Source organism: Pteronotus mesoamericanus, unplaced genomic scaffold (assembly GCF_021234165.1).
Source record: "Pteronotus mesoamericanus isolate MK-2021 breed Mesoamerican mustached bat unplaced genomic scaffold, CSHL_Meso_final contig_56, whole genome shotgun sequence".
Taxonomy (NCBI): Eukaryota; Metazoa; Chordata; class Mammalia; order Chiroptera; family Mormoopidae; genus Pteronotus; species Pteronotus mesoamericanus.
The window spans coordinates 31192930-31211445 of NW_026555201.1; the positions used below are offsets into that span (position 1 = coordinate 31192930).

General features: G+C 36.3%; 1 protein-coding gene across 2 annotated transcripts in view; it reads right to left on the minus strand.

Annotated features, from left to right (window-relative positions):
* Positions 1–18516, minus strand: part of EEA1 (early endosome antigen 1) — a 128210-nt gene that overhangs the window by 94710 nt on the left and 14984 nt on the right. For both annotated transcript variants that reach the window (XM_054580198.1, XM_054580197.1), the window contains exon 2: positions 3487–3579. In XM_054580198.1, the coding sequence (XP_054436173.1) occupies positions 3487–3579 (93 nt within the window). The remainder of the gene's footprint in view (positions 1–3486; positions 3580–18516) is intronic.

Consider the following 18516-nt stretch of genomic DNA (forward strand, 5'->3'; position numbering starts at 1 on the left):
CAAATAACCCTCCCTCTTTTCCACAGGAAACAGGCAGAGGGCCTCATTATTGTCCCTAAGTAGTGTGTTTCAGTTCCCCACCATCCATGGAGTTATTCAAACAAGCCATTCAAATCCTCCTGTAGGAACCACAGGGCGCATCACTCTCTTGACACTATAAAGCCGGCCTCTCACAGCCCCTGGTTGTTCATTTTGTTCCTAAGTGCAACCCGCATGTAGCCCTGTATGGCATGCAATGTCCTCCTCCCCTGTGAATATATGTGACTAACAAATTACTCTTGATTTCATCTGGTGCGTGTTAGGTGGATTACGTGTTCAGCCATCACCATAACCCTCAATAGGGTGAAGAGAAGTCAATTAATACACTGACAAAAGGACTTGTACCCAGAATAGATAAAGAGCTCTCACAATTTGATAGTAAAAAGATAAATCCAATTTTTAAATGGGGAGATTTCCAGCTCGACAAAATGGAATAGATGCACTTTTTCCTATTCCCCCTGCTAAGTAAAAATCCCTAGATATTACATATAAAATAAACATCAGAAGACTCTGCGAGACAAATGAATTTGAAAAAATAAATTAAAATAAAATTTTTTTAAAAAAGGAAAAAAAAAAAGACTCTGCAAAGTAAACAGAGTAAGGCAGACCAGCTAAAAATTTCAAGACCCAAAGACTGTCACAGTGGTGAGTTCTCCGTATTTTTTTAAATATTTTATTTATTTATTTTTAGAGAGGGGAAGGGAGGGAGAAAGAGAAGGAGAGAAACATCAGTGTGTGGTTGCCTCTCTCGTGCCCCTAGCTGGGGACCTGGCCCAGAACTCAGGCATGTGCCCTAAACTGGAATTGAACAAGTGACCCTTTGGTTCACAGGCCGGCACTCAATCCACTAAACCACACCAGCCAGGGCTGGATTTTCTTTTTGCCTCATATAATCTAGACTAGACACGAGAGAAGCCGGCAACCTGGAAATTCAGTGGGCACTTACAAAAAGCCCTAAGAAAAACCTGCTCTCTCTAGCCAAAGAACCAGGAAAATGAAAATCATGTTTGGCATTATGTATGTTTTACTTTTTTTAAATTAAATATATTGAAGTGGGATTGGTTAATAGGGTCACATAAATTTCAAGTGTACATTACTATGATACATGACCTATATATTGCATTGTGTGCAATATATGAGTAGATTAGTAGTAAGCAGTTTCAATGGGTATTAAGGATGGAAGTCTGATTGGAAAGGGATAAAGAGTAAATAAAGACATTTGCTTCTGGCAATACAATATACTATGTAGTGTGAACAACTATCCTGATAACAACTAAATGATATAAAATATCACTATTACATTATGTAATTGTACATATACATTTGTTACGAACTGAGTGTGTCTGTACCCGAAAATTCATATGTTGAAATTCTAACCCACAATATGATGGTGTTAGGAGGTGGGGCCTTTGGGAGGCGATTAGACCATAAGGGTGGAGCCCTCATGAATGGGATTAGTGCCCTTATAAAAGAGGCCTGAAAGCTCTCTCACCCCTTCTGCCATGTGAGATAGCCACCTGTGAACCAGGAAGCAGGCCCTCACCAGACATAAAATTTTCTGGACTTTTGATCCTGGACTTCCCAAACTCCACAATTGTGAGAAATAAATGTCTGTTGTTTAAGCCACTCAGTTTATGGTACTTTTGTTAGAATAGCCAATAATGAATAATACATTACATACATTATATACAATAAAATATAAAACAATGTAAATAAGAACCAAAGCAAGCCATTGCTTTAATTCTTAGTATTTCTGGAGACCATGATATTTCAAATTCCATCTAGATGATTGCAACAGGCAAAATGTTAAAACCTAGAGTTTGTTCCAAGTGGGAAGCCAGTATCAGAGTAAAAGGGAAACAAACCAGAGAGAGAAAATGAGAGATTGAGAAAGAGAGATTGAAAAAGAGAGAGAGAGAGATATCAAAAGTGACCTGGACAAGTCTGTACATTAGCACTAGGCCCATGGAAAAAAAATTTCCCCTGAGAATTCAAAATCACCAATAACCCTCAGTTAGGTTAGTAGTCCGAATTTATGTTATTGTGTAGTCTGAAGAATTTTAAGCACAGAACTTAATTTAAGGGAATCCCAAGTTAGTGGGACCTCTAGAGCATATATATGCTGATGGGAATAATTCATGACACAGGTAAAAAACAAAAAGAAGATAAACTAAGAATGGGACAGAGAATGGATTCAAGCGTAGAAGAGAAAGGACTAAAGTACTAAAGTAAAAAAGAGAACACAGGTCCAAGCATAAGTTTGATGACAAAACAAGAACATTTCATCTAATGGTTCCTATTTTCCCAATGATAGAGAAGGTAACTGAGGAAGGTGGGAATAGGACAAGACACATGAGAGATTTGAGAATAGAGAAGAGAGAACAACTAGCTCACAGAGAAGGAAAATGACCCTATTAAGAAAACATAGCATGATTACCAGGCACTATTCACTACCCATTGGAGATTTTCCTTTTGCTGTGACAGAGATCAATCATTATTAATAGATTTCTTTCCAGGGTTACAGCTGAGCACTTTAAGTTCATCATATCATGAACGCAGTTTGGGATATTTTTTTAAAGACAATTCCTTAAACTTATTCTTAATGAAGCTCATCTGATGCTTTTCTTCTGGTTCTCACAATCTTATAAAATATTATGGTTAATGTACACATACATGAAGACAGATGAATGAAAAAACAAGTGGTTGGAGAGAAAACAACAGAAAGATGAATGGTTAGACAGAAAAATATACCCAAAAACACACGTGAAAGACTCATTAACCAAGAGATAAGAAAGGAGAACAGAGAAAAGGGGAGTAGGTAGGTGATACTTTTGGACCCACAAAGGGACAACTATCAGAGCAGAATGTGTGTAGATCTCTTAGGGACAGTATTATGAGTGGTTTTATGTTCTTCTCTTTTCTTATCTCTGTTTTCTATAATATGCAAATATTGTTTAAAAAATAATTAAAGTACTTTTCAAAATTTAAATTATTTCTTTTTTAAATTTATTTACTTTATTTGTTAATTTTTAATCATCAAAGGTAAAATAAAAGATTTTGTGAAATCATAACTGAAGACAGCAAATACTGTGTAAATTTTAAAGATAACCAATTTTTCCTTAGCTCAGCAGTTCATGATAGTACAAACACATAAATAGGTACTTATTAACTGAGAATTTTTTATCAACAGATTGTAAATCTTCATTAAGTTGAAATGGCATTAGCATTAAAGACATATTGGCAATACCATTTTCAGTCTTAATATCCATTTCCTATTCTCACAACTAAGCACCAGTATACATCTACAAGTATGATTCAAAAGTTGCATTCCTTTGTAAGAAAGATATAATAACTCTTCCTATGAAACTTCAAATTACCAATCATTACTCCAAATATTTGTCATTTCCTCTGAAATATTAAATCTTATCAAATTATTATTTTTCATACCTCTGAAGAGCTTTCATTATTGACATCCACTGTGTTAACAGGAGTTGCTGAAGAATCTAAATCAGAACCTTGAGAGCCAACTCTCCCAGGAGTCTGAAACATAAACAGAAGGGGGGAAAACAAAGCATATATTAACAATATATTCATAAACTATTAAATAACCTAAATAGTGATCAGGTCTAGGCTTACATATACAAGGGGGAACCCCTCCCAAAAAAACAAATTATCTTCTAGAGAGCAAGCCCCTTGTAGTACAGGCTTCTGCTGCTAGGTGAGTGATCTAGGAACCCATCTGCATCAGTGTACCAGCTGGCATCGTTGTGAGAGGCTGCATTCGTTTTCAATGACTATTTGAAGACTCTCAATGCGTTTGTCCATTTCATGATGGGTAATTTACAAGTGCGTCTGCCCATACCAGGATGAGTGGTCAGCAGTTTTTAACCAAAAATGGCATGACACCCATGCCCCACACCCTGTATTCACTGGATCTCACCGTAAGAGACCTTTTTTCCTGTTTCCTGGATGAAAAAAGTCCTCAATGGGAAACATTTTGCCAATGTGGAGGAGATGAAATAAAAAATGGCAGGAGCACTACAAGGCATCAAAATCAATGAGTTCAAAAACTGTTTTGAATGATGGAAAAAAGTCTTGATGGGTGTATTGCATCAAATGGGGAGTACTTTGAAGGTGACTGAAGCTTAAACATGTAAGAATAAATACACATTTTTTTATAAATAAATTCCAGTTTTTTGGGAGTCTCCCCTCATAAATAGATGTTCACAATAATAACAAACAGTACGAGCAACTATTCTTTACTGAAAACTGACTGTACCTAATACTGTATCAAGATCTCTATATACATTATCTTAAGTCTTTTTAAATTAATAAAAATGTTATTTTTGGATATAGTGCTTTATAGTTCCAACTCACTTTCACAGAACGTCTAATTTAATCATAATGATATCTCTGTGAGTAGGACAAATGTTATCTCTATATGAGAAGACAGATTTAAAACAGCTAAAGGACTTCTCAGGATTTTATTGAACAAAAATCAAGAAATTTTAAAAAGAAGCAGGAATAAAATGCTGATCTGATTCCTCTTGCATTGCTCTGTCTGCCATACCAACTAAACTACAATCACTTGAAAGGTGCTCAAAAGATCAACACAGTTCACATTTTCTAGTCAACCATCCACCTTCCAACCATACCATATGTCTCCAATACCTGACATTCCACCACCGAAGATATAGTTTGTAAAGTTAAAGTTATTTTTTTATCCTGTAACCTTTACCATCTAACATTATCATTCATTAATATCTAAGAGTTATCTTAACGGAATTGGAACTCTATTAAAACACTGAGCAAAATATTCAGAACACAAGGACTGACTAATAATCCTTATTTCAAAAAAATTCTATCATTCCCACTTTACACTAGAGAAAACCAAGCTACAGGCTAAGTAACTTGCCCAAAATCACATGGCTGATAAATGGAATAAAGGATTTTTAGCTCGAGCAGTCTGGCTTTTATTCTCTAAAGGACATACTCACTGAGATCCACTTCAAGCACCCAAGATCTAGAACAATTCATTACACATTTGCCTCAGCAAACAAAAATCTTTTAAGAATTCTATTACCATCACCAAAAATACCCTTTTGAAAATTTGCCTAAAATAATCACAATAAACAAACCTGAATAAGCCCAAGAGGTATTCGAGGTATTTACTTCAACCAAATGAGAAGATACCTGCAAAAGGTAGGTTAGTCCAGATTGTTGGCAATATAAAAGCAGATTCATACTATCAGCAACTATATAATCAATAGAAAGCAGCATTAAACTCTGCAAAAACTGCTATCAAAAAATCAAATATAAGTTTTTGAAGAAAGAACAGCACTTTACTGGGCAAAAAATTTTAAAAAGCACAATGCAAGTTATCATTTTTACTGTACCTTGAAAGAAAATATCACTATAATAGAGGTTTTAACAACATGAAGTTTCTTTGAAATACATAATTTACCTATCCAGATTAATTGTATATTGAATATAATTAAATAATCTACAAATGCACTGCTGTATTCCAAAGTAACCAATAGCTGTGTCCTGCAATTCAATCACTAAATCTAATAGTAGAGGAAAAAAGAACAGAAAACAAATATTTAATAGCATTAAAAAAACAAATATTTATATATGAATACCAAAAGTTTTTTTCTAATAAATTGGTGACACACTGAGTCAGTGATACCAAATCCTCAACATCTCCCCTCATCCCCAACTCTACAAATGACTTCACTCTGGAGGAGAACAAGCAAAAAGAGGGCAAAAATTTCACTGAGAAAATTACTCAGTTTCACAACCTAATTGCTACTAAAGATAATGAACCTCATCTCTAAATCTTATCTACCTCCAAAACCCTAAAGCTCACCAAAATGAAAACTAGAATAGTCTATGCACACAGAAGAGCCATAATAGACAAATGCACAACCCATACCACTCTAGCTGAAACTAGATATCAAACAAGGCCCACCAGCCAAAGGAGAGTTGATAATGAATTAACTTCCAGAAAAGGGGGAGTTAACTAAAAATAAATTTTTGCTTTGCAAAATTCTTTCAAATAATCGTTGTAGGATACTATACATACTTTGTACTTGACAAAATTATTTCTGAATCTGGAAAGAATACAAGTATTAGAAATTAAATGACATACAACCTCAAAACTTAGGGATTTATAAGATATCCATACAGATTTTCTATAAAATGTAACTTTCAGCACTGATCTTATTATTCTATTTCATCCTCAGTCCACTGTAAAAACCTGTTAGATTTTCAAATTCAAAAAGTTTGAAAAGCTTTCTACTATATTCAGACCTTAAAAAGGGAGCTTTAACTGTATTATCTGTTCCTTTTACTGTACATAAATGGATAATCAAAGATTTTTTAAGGCCCTTACTACCCCTTTTCTACTATTGAAAGCTAAGAACTTACTGCATAACAGATAGAGTAAAAATGTATACATGCAAATGACAAGTACTATTTCATGGAGAATTTTTTTTTTAATTTCATGGGAAGCATCCCAGGGCTTCTCAGGGAGTTTTCATGCTTGACCTCTTATCATATACTTTAAGTGATCACACTTACTCCCTCAATTTTAATTACCCCCCAATGTGGACAATAATAAAACTTTAAATCTAATCCAGAGCTATGCTGAACTTCAATTTCCTCTTTTCCTGTCCTGCTAAATATCTCTACCTCAATGCCTGGAAAGCACCCCAAAATCAGCTTACTCAAAACCAAAGTCATTATCTTTTCTTAACAAACCTTCCACCCATCTGTATTCTCTCTAAAATTACAGAAATACCATATACTTGTCTTGCCTAAATCCAAAGCATTACCTCTCTACCTTAACCTTCATATCCAAACACCAAGTTAATTCAATTGCCTATATGAATTATGAATCTATCCTTTGTCCATATCCTTTGCCACTACCTTAGTTCAAGGTGCCATCATCTCTCACCCAACTATAAAAGATCTACTTTAGCACCCCATACCCTAAACCCACATTTCCAATTGTTTCCTAATTTGATTTCCCAAATCACCTGAAATGAATCATGTCCAAAATCAAACCCTTCCTTTATTCAACCTTTTACCATTCCAGGGGAAAATTTTGCTTTTCCTCCTATGGTCTCTAATTTAAGTTAATAAAAATCTGCATTTATTAAAAATGTCAGTTAAAGTCTAATATGGATATTTGTTCTCCAATTTTCATAGCATTATTCACAAAAGCTAAAACATGAAAACAACCCAAATGTCCGCTGATGGGTGAATGAATAAACAAAATTTGGTAAACACATATAATAGAATATTATTCAGTCTTTAAAAGAAAGGAAATTCTAAAACATGCTACAACATAGATGAACTTAGGAAGCATTATGCTAAATGATATAAGCCAGACACGAAAGGACCAATACGTATAAAACTCTACTTGTATGAGGTACCTAGAATAATCAAATTTATAGAGGTACCTAGAATAATCAAATTTATAGAGGGTACCCAGAGGCTAGGGATAGGGGGATTGTGAGCAACTATTTAATGGCACAGAGTTTCAGTTTGAGATGGTGAAAACACTATAAAGACAGATGGTTGTCACGCTGGCACAATATTAATGGTATACTTCAAATAGGTAAAATGGTAAATTTTATGCTATCACAGTTTTAAAATTAAAAAAGAATTAAACCTAACAGAATCTAAAATTGGTGGTTATAATAATTATCCCAAGTGATTTAAGAACACAGCACTTTAACTACATAGCCTTAGTGAGGTATATTGAATAGTATGAGGAAAAAAAACCTGCTAAAAAAGTAAAAATCATTCTGTAATCTAAACAATAATAGTAATATTGTTGTTTTAAAGCTATTTTATGTGTTTTTAGAAAAAAAATTATGCAAATATTACAAAACAAGAAATTCAGTGTAAGTTAAAAAAGATAGAAATACAAAATCAGCCCTGACCAGTGTTGCTCAGTTGGTTGGACATTGTCCTACAAAGAGCCAAAGGTCACTGGTTCAATTCCCAGTCAGGACACATACTGGATTGCGGGTTTGGTCCCTGGTCGGGGCACTTATAAAAGGCAATCCAATCGATGTCTCTCTCTCACATTGATGTTTCTTTCCCTCTCCCTTTTCCCCTCCCTCCCCCTCTCGCTAAAAATAAAATAAATAAAATGTAAAATAAACAAAAGCAAAAACCAAAGAACTAAAAACCATTTTATATTCTTAAATTTGACCTCATTTTGTTTGCTTTCATTTATCTTTAAACGTGTATTTACATTTACACATTTACATATAAAGATATACTTGTCTTAATTCTATTGCTAAAATCTTACCAAATGATATTTAAACATAAATATATCTTAGTTCTCATTACTTGAAAGCAATAATAACCCAAAGGCAATGAACACCTTAAATGTCCAGACAGTGATATCTAAACAGCTGATAAGGAACCAGGACTTTTTGGAAAAATGGATGATTCCAGGCCTGGAGGAGAAATTTTACAAGATAAACCTACGGCATCATGTGCCAAAAAAGTAAGGAAGCTATCAAATATTAATGAGGTCCTGTCAAAATGGCAAAAGACACCTTGGAGGCCCTAATACTAGCTAAAGCTGAGACAATTTGCAAATCAAAATCCACATTGACCTCAACTGATTAAAAGCCATGAAACGTCTATGAATTCATGAGTTCATAAAATAGTATATAAGAAAAATCCGTAAGTTCTCTTTCCTCAAGGAAAGAGGAAGTCAAAAAACAAATAAGCCTCATTGATCACTACTAAAGTAGTGTACCAACACTTATTCTGAAAACTAATAAGTAAATAAAAAGAATTAAGCATTCATCCTGACTTTCCAGTATGCACTGAAATTCATGATAACGAAATAGCCTTGGTTAATGATGAAAAGTTCTTTACAGAAAAATGTCAATGTATGTAGAAGGAATGAAAACTTTAGAAAATCACCATTTTGTAACTTTTAATAAGATTAGTTTTTCCAACTTAAATGACATAAAACCTTCCCTGAATCTCCCCCCTCAGATAAGAAAACTTTCTGTCCCTTAAATTCTACTATCTCTTACTTATACTTTTCTTGTAACATTTAGGGAAAAGAAAGTGGTGTCTATTGTAGATTGCTACAGTAATAACCCTCAATGAGTCACACCTATATTTTAACACCCTTGTGATTCTCTTGTGTAATCCTTTCCCACATGGACTCTGGACTGGCCATGAGACTTGACTTGGCTGACGGCAGAGTAGCAAACAAGATACAAACAGAGACTTGGAAAGTGCTGGCAAGATGAGATTTGCCCTCTTGTTGCTGGAAACTATTCTGCCACTCTATAAGCCCAGGTTAGCCATGGACACATACGGCCTAAATAATACAATCAGCAATCTGAATGAGAGCACCTTAGACTATGCATCACAATCAAACAGATACCTCCAGCTGTATGAGTAACTTCAAGAGAGACCAACAGAAGAACCACTCAGCTAAGCTTAGCACAAATTGTTGGCCTACAGAATCTAGAACAAATAAAATGATGGTTGTTTTAAGCCAAAGCAAAAGTTTGGGGGTGGTTTGTTATGCAGCAATAGATACCATAAATATAGTAAATGTGATGTCATATATTCTCTACAAAGAGAAAACAAAACTTTTTGGAGGACAGGATCCCTATACAGAGTAAGATATTTCATAATTTCTAGTAAGAACACAATAAAAGTGTCCACCTGAATTTAACCAAACACAATAGGTTTTATACATTGAAAAAGGCTTAATGTAACTACTCCAAAATTTACATCATTCTATTTTCCATTTTTCTTTTCTAACTTTTTAAATTAAAAGAAAATGGAAAACTAAATGTCAATCTGATGATCTGGTTTTCAGGATATTTGAGTAAAATAGAGATGTTTTCATCCTTTCACAATACACATTGGGGGAAAGAGTGTTGGAAAACCAGCATTTTCAAACATTGTTAGTGGGAGGCTAACTAAACACAAAAAATGTATATACTCTCTAACTCACTGCTAGGAGATTACCCAATGGACAAATTCACAAAAGTACCACCTATATGTGTACAAGCATATTCACTGCAGTCTTCTCTGTAACAGCAAAGCTTTCAACAAACTAAGTGGCCTTCAGTAGGAGATTCATTAAATGTCGGTAATCCACACAATTGAATATAATGCGGTTATTAACAATAATAAGAGGTAGTTCTGAAAGTGATGGTTCTGTAAGATCTCAAAATTCAGCTTGCTCAAAATAGTGGAGGAGTGCATGAAGTCACACTGACCTCCTACCAGGCCAATCTAAAATTACAGATCAATTGTGGAGAAATCACCTGAAACAAACAACTAAACAATAGTAAGAAAGAAGCCTTAAAACCTCAGACAGACAGAAGAATCATCTTTAGCAAAACCTAACTGGTAAGGACTGCAGGAGAGACTCCAGAAGGTGGGTGGGCCGCCCACGGACGGCAGCTCCATAGGGATATTTAAATGGATCGCCCTGAGAAGAGTGGGTTCTAAACCATAAGCGGCAATCCCTAGCATACAGCAACAGACCCCAAGAAGTACATGGATAACAACCAGCTGCGAAAAGCAGCAAGGTTGCTCTCTGCCAGAGACAGGAGGCTGTAGATGCAAACAGCCATTTAAAGGGCAAACGCATAAACATTTATTTGCAGCCACTTACCCAGGGCTCCAGCTGAGGCAGGGACAGAGTGGGCTAGAGTCACCTGAGGAGAGACAGGGGACAGAGATTTGGGGGGAAGAACTGAGAAAGTATCTGGCTGGACCTCGCTGCTGAGTCAGCCCCCCAAAAGCAACAGCTATCTTGATCAGGCAGACCACTCCCCAGAGTGGCGGCAACTGTGAGAGAACACAATAGTCCCACCCCCAGGAGGGACTCTGCCCTGGCACTGTGGTGCTTAAGCCTGACTGCTAAGTACAGAGTGGCATCCACAAACAGTAGATCCCTGGGTAAGGGGGTGCAGAGTAGACTAGAGACACTTGAGGAGGGACTGGAGATAGAGGCTTTGGGGAGAGAACTGAGAGAGTGGCCAGCGGAATCCCAATGCTGACTCCTCCTCCTTACAGCAGCAGCCATCTGGCTCAGGCAGACCACTCCCCTAAGCAGCAGCAGATGAGAGGAAACAATAGCCCTGCTCTCAGGAGCTATTGCCCTGACCCTGTGGTACCTAAGCCTGACAACTGAGTGCAGAGTGACTAGATTAACAACTGAAGGACACAGCCACAGATAGTAGGTTCCTGGAAGTCTCCAACACACTGCCTAAGGTCAGACGGGGTCACCATCTCACATCATCAGAGGCAGATCAAGAAAGAAAAAACAGCAGTAAATACTAGAGGTTACTGGGATGAAATACACTATGGACTTCTCCATGATTTGCAATATTTTCTTTACTACATGGCCCCTTAGCGTCCATTTCGGGTCCATCAGATTTGTGCATAGCAAGTTATTAAATTTTATAATAATAGTTTATTTCTCTCCTTTCCTATAGTCTTACTCTCTTTACAGCCATATTAACACTGGTTCCTTTGCTGTTGATAGTGGGATTAAAGGGGGAAGTTAATTTGTGGGTGTGGGCTTCTTTCCTGGGCATTGTGGTTTTGTTCTGGCAGCACCTGCACAAAAACACACAAGACATGGTGGGCGGAGTGACCCTCAGTCAAACAGCTAAAGGGAAGGATCCACCAAAGACTAACCAAACAGCAATCAACACCAAATTACTTCCAGAGAGCCAACAAAAACAGCATAAAATTAATCCAAAGAGCAGCAAGTTCAGAAGATCAAGAAGACTGCACCACTGAAACCACAGGTCTCCTACAACAGAAGTTCCCACCACAAAGTCAGGAAATCAAGGCAGATCAATTTAAGGAGCAGAAGCAAAAAAGACGAGTCTCACAAATAATAGGAAGACAAAGAAACACCGCCCAGTTGTAGGGAAAGGAGGAATCCCCAGAAAAAGAACTAAATTAAATAAAGTAAACTATCAGATATTGAGTTCAAAACAACTGTTCTAAGGAAGCTCAATGAGCTCAGTGTGCTAAGAAGGAATTACAAAAAAAACTACAAGTAAACTATGAGGAAAATTACTGTAAACTATATCAGCATGAAAAAGGGACATAGAAACTTTTCCCTTTCCACATAATTGATTCCACATCAACAAGAGGCAAGAGGAAATGAAGAATACAATTTCTGAATTGAAGAACACAGTAGAAAGAATCAAAAGCAGGCTAGAGGAAGCAGAGGACAGAATCAGCGAGCTGGATGATAAGGTAGAAAAATGCTCCCAGAAAGAGCAAGAACATGAAAAAAGACTCAAAAAGAATGAAGAGGCGCTGAGGGAAATGCAGCATAACCTGATACATAATAATATCCATATAATAGGGATACCAAAAGGAGAAGAGAAGGAAGGTATAGAAAACATGTTTGAAAAAGTAATGATGGAAAACTTCCCTAATTGAAGGAGAGAAAAAGTCACACAAGTCCAGGAAGCACAAGGGTCCCATTCAAGAGGAACCCAATGAGGCCCACTACAAGACATATCATCATTAAAATGACAAATATCAAAGACAAAGAGAGAATCCTAAAGGCAACAAGGGAGAAATAGGTAGTAACAGACAAGGGAGCCCCAATACACCTAGCAGCTGACTTCTCAACAGAAACACTACAAGCCAGAAGGGAATGGCAAGAAATATTCCAAGTCATGAAAAGCAAAGGCCTGCAACCAAGACTGCTCTACCTAGCAAGGCTCTCAATTAAAATGAAGGTGAAATAAGGAGTTTCTCAGACAAAAGAAGGCTAAACTAATACACCTCCACCAAACCAGCATTGCAAGATATGTTAAACGGACTGTTTTACGAAGATGAAGAAAAAGAGTGAGAAAGACAGGGGCATAAGTACAAAGGGAAAAAATGAATAACTACCTATAAATAATAACTTTAAATGTAAATGGATTAAATGCTCCAATAAAAAGACATAGGGTAGCCGAATGGATAAGAAAACAAGACCTGCACATATGCTGCCTACAAGAGACCCATCTCAAAACAAAAGACCTACACAGATTGAAAGTAAAGGGTTGGAAAAACATATTCCAAGCAAATGGAGAAGGAAAAAAAGCCAAGGTAGCAATATTTATATCAGACAAAATAAACTTCAAAACAAAGGCCATAAAAAGAGAATAAGAAGGACAATTCATAATACTGAAAGGAAGAATACATCAAGAAAACATAAACATTGTAAACCTATATGCATCCAACAGAGGGGCACCCAAATATATAAAGAAAAACTTGAAGAACTTCAAGAAAGATATAGACATCAACACACTGATAGTAGAAGATTTTAAGAGCCCACTGTCAACAATGGACATATCTTCCAAACAAAATATCAACAAGGATATTCTAGAACTGAACGAAACATGAGCTCAAATGCACTTAACTGACATACATAGAACCTTTCATCCCAAAGAAGCAAAATACACATTCTTTTCAAATGCACATGGCCCACGTTCAAAGATAAGCCACATGACAGGACACAAAACAAGCCTCAACAACTTCAAGAAAATTGAAATCATAACAAGCATTTTCTCAGACCACAAGGACTCGAAACTAGAAACTAACCTCAAGGAAAAAACTCAAAAACATTCAAAGTCATGGAGACTGACAGCATGCTATTAAACAATGAATGGGTCAATAATGAGACCAAAGAAAAAAATCAAAAAGTTTATAGAAACAAATGAAAATGAACACACAACAGTCCAGAACCTATGGGACACAGTGAAGGCAGTCCTGAGAGGGAAGTTCATAGCAATACAGGCCTACCTAAAAAAGACAGAAACATTTCAAATAAACAACCTAACCCTACATCTTCAAAAAATGGGAGAAACAACAACGAAGCCCAGAGTGAGTAGAAGGAAGGAAATAATCAAGATCAGAGCAGAAATGAATGACATAGAGACTAAAAGAACAATTCAAAAGATCAACAAATCTAGCAGCTGGTTCCTTGAAAAGATAAACAAAGTCAACAAGCTTTAAGCAGACTCATCACAAAAAAAAGGGAGAGGACCCAAATAAATAATAGCAGAACTGAAATAGGAGAAATAACATCTAATACCACAAAAATACAAAGGATTGTAAGAAATTACTATGAACAATTATATGCCAAGAAATTTGAAAACCTGGGTGAAATGGAGAAATTTCTAGAAAAATATAACCTCCCAACACTGAATGAAGAAGCAGAAAACCAGAACAGATTGATAACAGCTGGTGAAATTGAAGCACTAATCAAAAAACTCCTGGTGCACAAAAGCCTTGGACCAGATGGTTTCACAGGAGAATATTACAAAACATTTAAGGAAGAGCTAACTCCTGTCCTTCTCAGACTATTCCAAAAAATCCAAGGAGAGGGAAGACTCCCAAACTCTGTTTATGAGGACAGTATCATCCTAGTCCCATGACCAGATGAAGACACAATAAAGAAAGAAAATTACAAGCCAATATCACTGATGAACATAAATGCTAAAATCCTCAACAAAATATTGGCAAACCGCACCCAGCAATACATTATAAAGATCATCCACCATGATCAAATGGAATTAATCCCCGGGATCAAGAATGGTTCACTATTTGCAAGTCAATAAACGTAACACATCACATAAACAAAAGGAAAGAGAAAAAGCACATGATCATATCAATAGATGCAGAAAAAGAATTTGATAAGGTACAGCATCCATTTATGATAAAAAAAAAACACTCAGCAAAATGGGAATAAAGGGGGCATACATCAACATAATAAAGGCCATATATGAGAAACCTACAGCCAACATCACACTCAATGGGCAAAAACTAAAAGCTTTCCCACTAGGATCAGGAACAAGACAAGGCTGTCCACTTTCACCACTCCTATTCAACATAGTATTGGAAGTCTTAGCCACAGCGATCAGACAAGAGAAATAAAAGGCATCCAAACTGGAAAGGAAGAAGTGATTCTTTGCAGATGACATGATAGTGTACACAGAAAATCGCATAGGATCCACCAAAAAAATACTCAACCCGAAAAGTGAATCTGGCAAAACACTTTGCCAAAAGTGTATTGGCATACAAAGTCAATATTCAGAAATTGAAGGCATTTTTGTACACCAACAATGAAATATCAGAATCAGAAATCAGGAAAAAAATCCCATTTGCTATAACAACAAGAAAAATAAAGTACCTAGGAATAAACTTAACCAAGGAGGTTAAAGACCTATACTCAGAAAACTATACAACACTAAAGAAAGAAATTAAAGAAGACACAAATAAATGAAACCATGTACCATGTTCATGGATGGAAAGAATAACATCATCAAAATGTCCATACTACCAAAAGAAATGTATAGATTCAATGCAATCCCTATTAAAATACTAATGACATATTTCACAGGCATAGAACAAACATTTCAAAAACATATATGGAACCATAAATGACCCTGAATAGCTGCAGCAATTTTGAGAAAGAACAACAAAGTATGAGGGATCACAATAACTGACATCAGACTATATTAAAGGCCACTGTAATCAAAACAGTCTGGTACTGGCATAAGAAGAGACACATAGATCAATGGAACAGAATAGAGTCCAGAAATAAGCCCATATCTCTATGGTCAATTAATACTCAACAAAGGGGGCAGAAGCATAAAATGGAGTAAAAATAGCCTCTTCAACAAATAGTGTGGGGAGAGCTGGAGAGCTACATGCAAAAAGTTGACATTTGACCACCAACTGACACAATACATAAAAGTAAATTCAAGATGGATGAAAGACTTAAATATAAGTCACAACATCATCAAAATCCTAGAGGAGAACATAGGCAGAAAACTCTCAGATATTCCACATAGCAGTATTTTCACCGCTATGTCCCCTAGAACAAGGGACATAGAGGAAAGAATAAATAAATGGGACTTCATCAAAATAAGTTCTGCATGGCTAAAGAAAACATCAGCAAAATGAAAAGGGAACCAACCATATGGGAAAATATATTTGCCAATGATACTTCGGACAAGGGTTTGATATCCAAAATATATAAAGAACTCACATGACTCCACTCAAGGAAGACAAACAATCCAATTAAAAAATGGGCAAAGGACCTGAACAGACACTTCTCCAAGGAAGACATACACAGGGCCCAGAGGCATATGAAAGGATGCTCAGCATCACTAGCCACCAGAAAAATACAAATTAAAACCACAATGAGATACCACTTCACACTGGTCAGAATGGCCATCATAAACAAATCAACCAACAAGTACTGGAGAGGCTGTGGAGAAATGGGAACCCTAGTACACTGTTGGTGAGAATGCAGACTGTTACAGTCACTGTGGAAAACAGTTTGGAATTTTCTCAAAAAGCTAAAAATGGAACTGCCTATTAACCGAGCAATTGCACTGCTGGTATTATACCCTAAGAATCCTGAAACACGAATTCAAAAGAACCTATGCACCCCAATGTTCATAGCAGCACAATTTATAATAGCCAAGTCCTGGAAGCAACCTAAGTGCCCATCAAGAAATAGAGGACCAAAAAACTATGGTACATTTACACAATGGAATACTGCGCAGTAGAAAGAAAGGAAGGGCTACTACCCTTCGCAACAGCATGGATAGAACTGAAGAGTATTATGTAAGCGAAATAAGCCAGGGGGGGAAGACAAATACCATATGATCTCACCTATCAGTGGAATGTAATCAACAAAACAAACAAGCCAGAAAAATATCACCAGCAACCTGATAGAAAAAACAAACCATCAGTAACAAGAGGGAAGAAGAGAGGAGGGTAATGGGGAAAAGAAGGGGAAGAGTCAAATCAAGGAACATGTATAACGGACCCATGGGCAAAAACAAAGTGGGAAAGGATTGAGGGTGGGCGGTGGGGGTGGGGGTGGGTGGGGCAGGGGAAAGTGGTGGCAGGAAAATGGAGACAAATGTATTTGAACAAAAAAAAAAAATTGGGACAACTGTAATGGCATAATCAATAAAATATAATTAAAAATAAAATAAATAGTTGTCAAAGGAAAAAAATGATGTTGAAAATACAAGGTTATATCAGAAAAATAAATACCTTACAGAGCAAAGTAAAATCATACTTCTTTATCATAAATCTAACTCAATATGATTTATCACTTAATCCATACCACACCACAATGCATTCGGCACAGCACTGAGTAAAGACAGAAATTCTGAAGTCATTTTCCAAATATTATTTAGCTAATAAAATCCAAATAAAGTATCACTTAGACTTTGTATAAACTTTAAAATTAGCATTCTTATGTAAAACTTAACCATCATCTGATATTAAAAACTGAGATGAGGGAAAAATATGGTTTATATATCATTGCAAAAATATTCCAATCAATCACAGTGCCTGTAATGGGCCTGGATCCACCCTAAAGTAAGTTACCCTATCATGGCCCACGGTGAGAATACAATTCAAGACAGCCTGGTTACATGACCCCATATCTATTGCCAATTGACCAGATGTGATTACCTATACCTAACAGCAATTATTCATAAGCTAGATAGCGCCAATAAAAAGATTCAATAGAAAAAAGAAATGCCAAGAACTACTGCTGAGTCCCATGCTTAGGCTTTGAATTGTAAACTATGAAGACAAATGATTAATTAGCTTCACAATCTGGCACTAAACAGATATGCAGTGCAGGCATGATGTAAAGTAAGAGTACATGAGGGACTTGAGCAAATCAAAATTATAACCCAGGCAAAGTTTCAAAGACCACAGACTCTGAGTATGCAGAAGGTATGATGAAAACAATTAAAATAGATGGTAAGAAAATTAGCTGATAGAAACAAAAGTATATGAGAGTGGACCCAAAAAAATACCAGAATTAAATATGGTGGGTGGTCCCCTTATAATACAGGCTTCCCCCACTAGGTGAGCATTCTAGGAACCCCTCTGTATCAGTGTACCAGCTGGCAGTGCTGTGAGAGGCTGTGTTCAGCTTCAGTGAACTTTTTTTGAAGACTTTCAATGTGTTTGTCCATTTCAGGAAGGACACATTTGCCAATGTGGAAGAGGTGAAACAAAAAATGGCAGACACACTAAAAGCCATTAAAATGAAAGAGTTCAAAAACTGTTTTGAGCAATGGAAAAAAGTCTTGATAGGTGTATTATATCAAATGGAGTGTACTTGGAAGGTGACTGAAGTTTAAACATGTAAAAATAAATACGTAATTTTTTATAAATAAATTCTGAGCTTTTTGGACATGACTCGCCGTCCCCCTGCCCCCATTGCACAGAGGACACATATATATGAAGAAATCAGTAAGACCTTTAACAGCAGATCTCTTAGTCAAAAACCTATAAAGTCCTATTATGAAGGTACTGAACAGTACCTCCATGGAGGCCTTGGATCCTTCAAATACTTTCAATAAAAATATCTCAGAGACTGAGCTCCATATTAAATTTTTGGTTTTG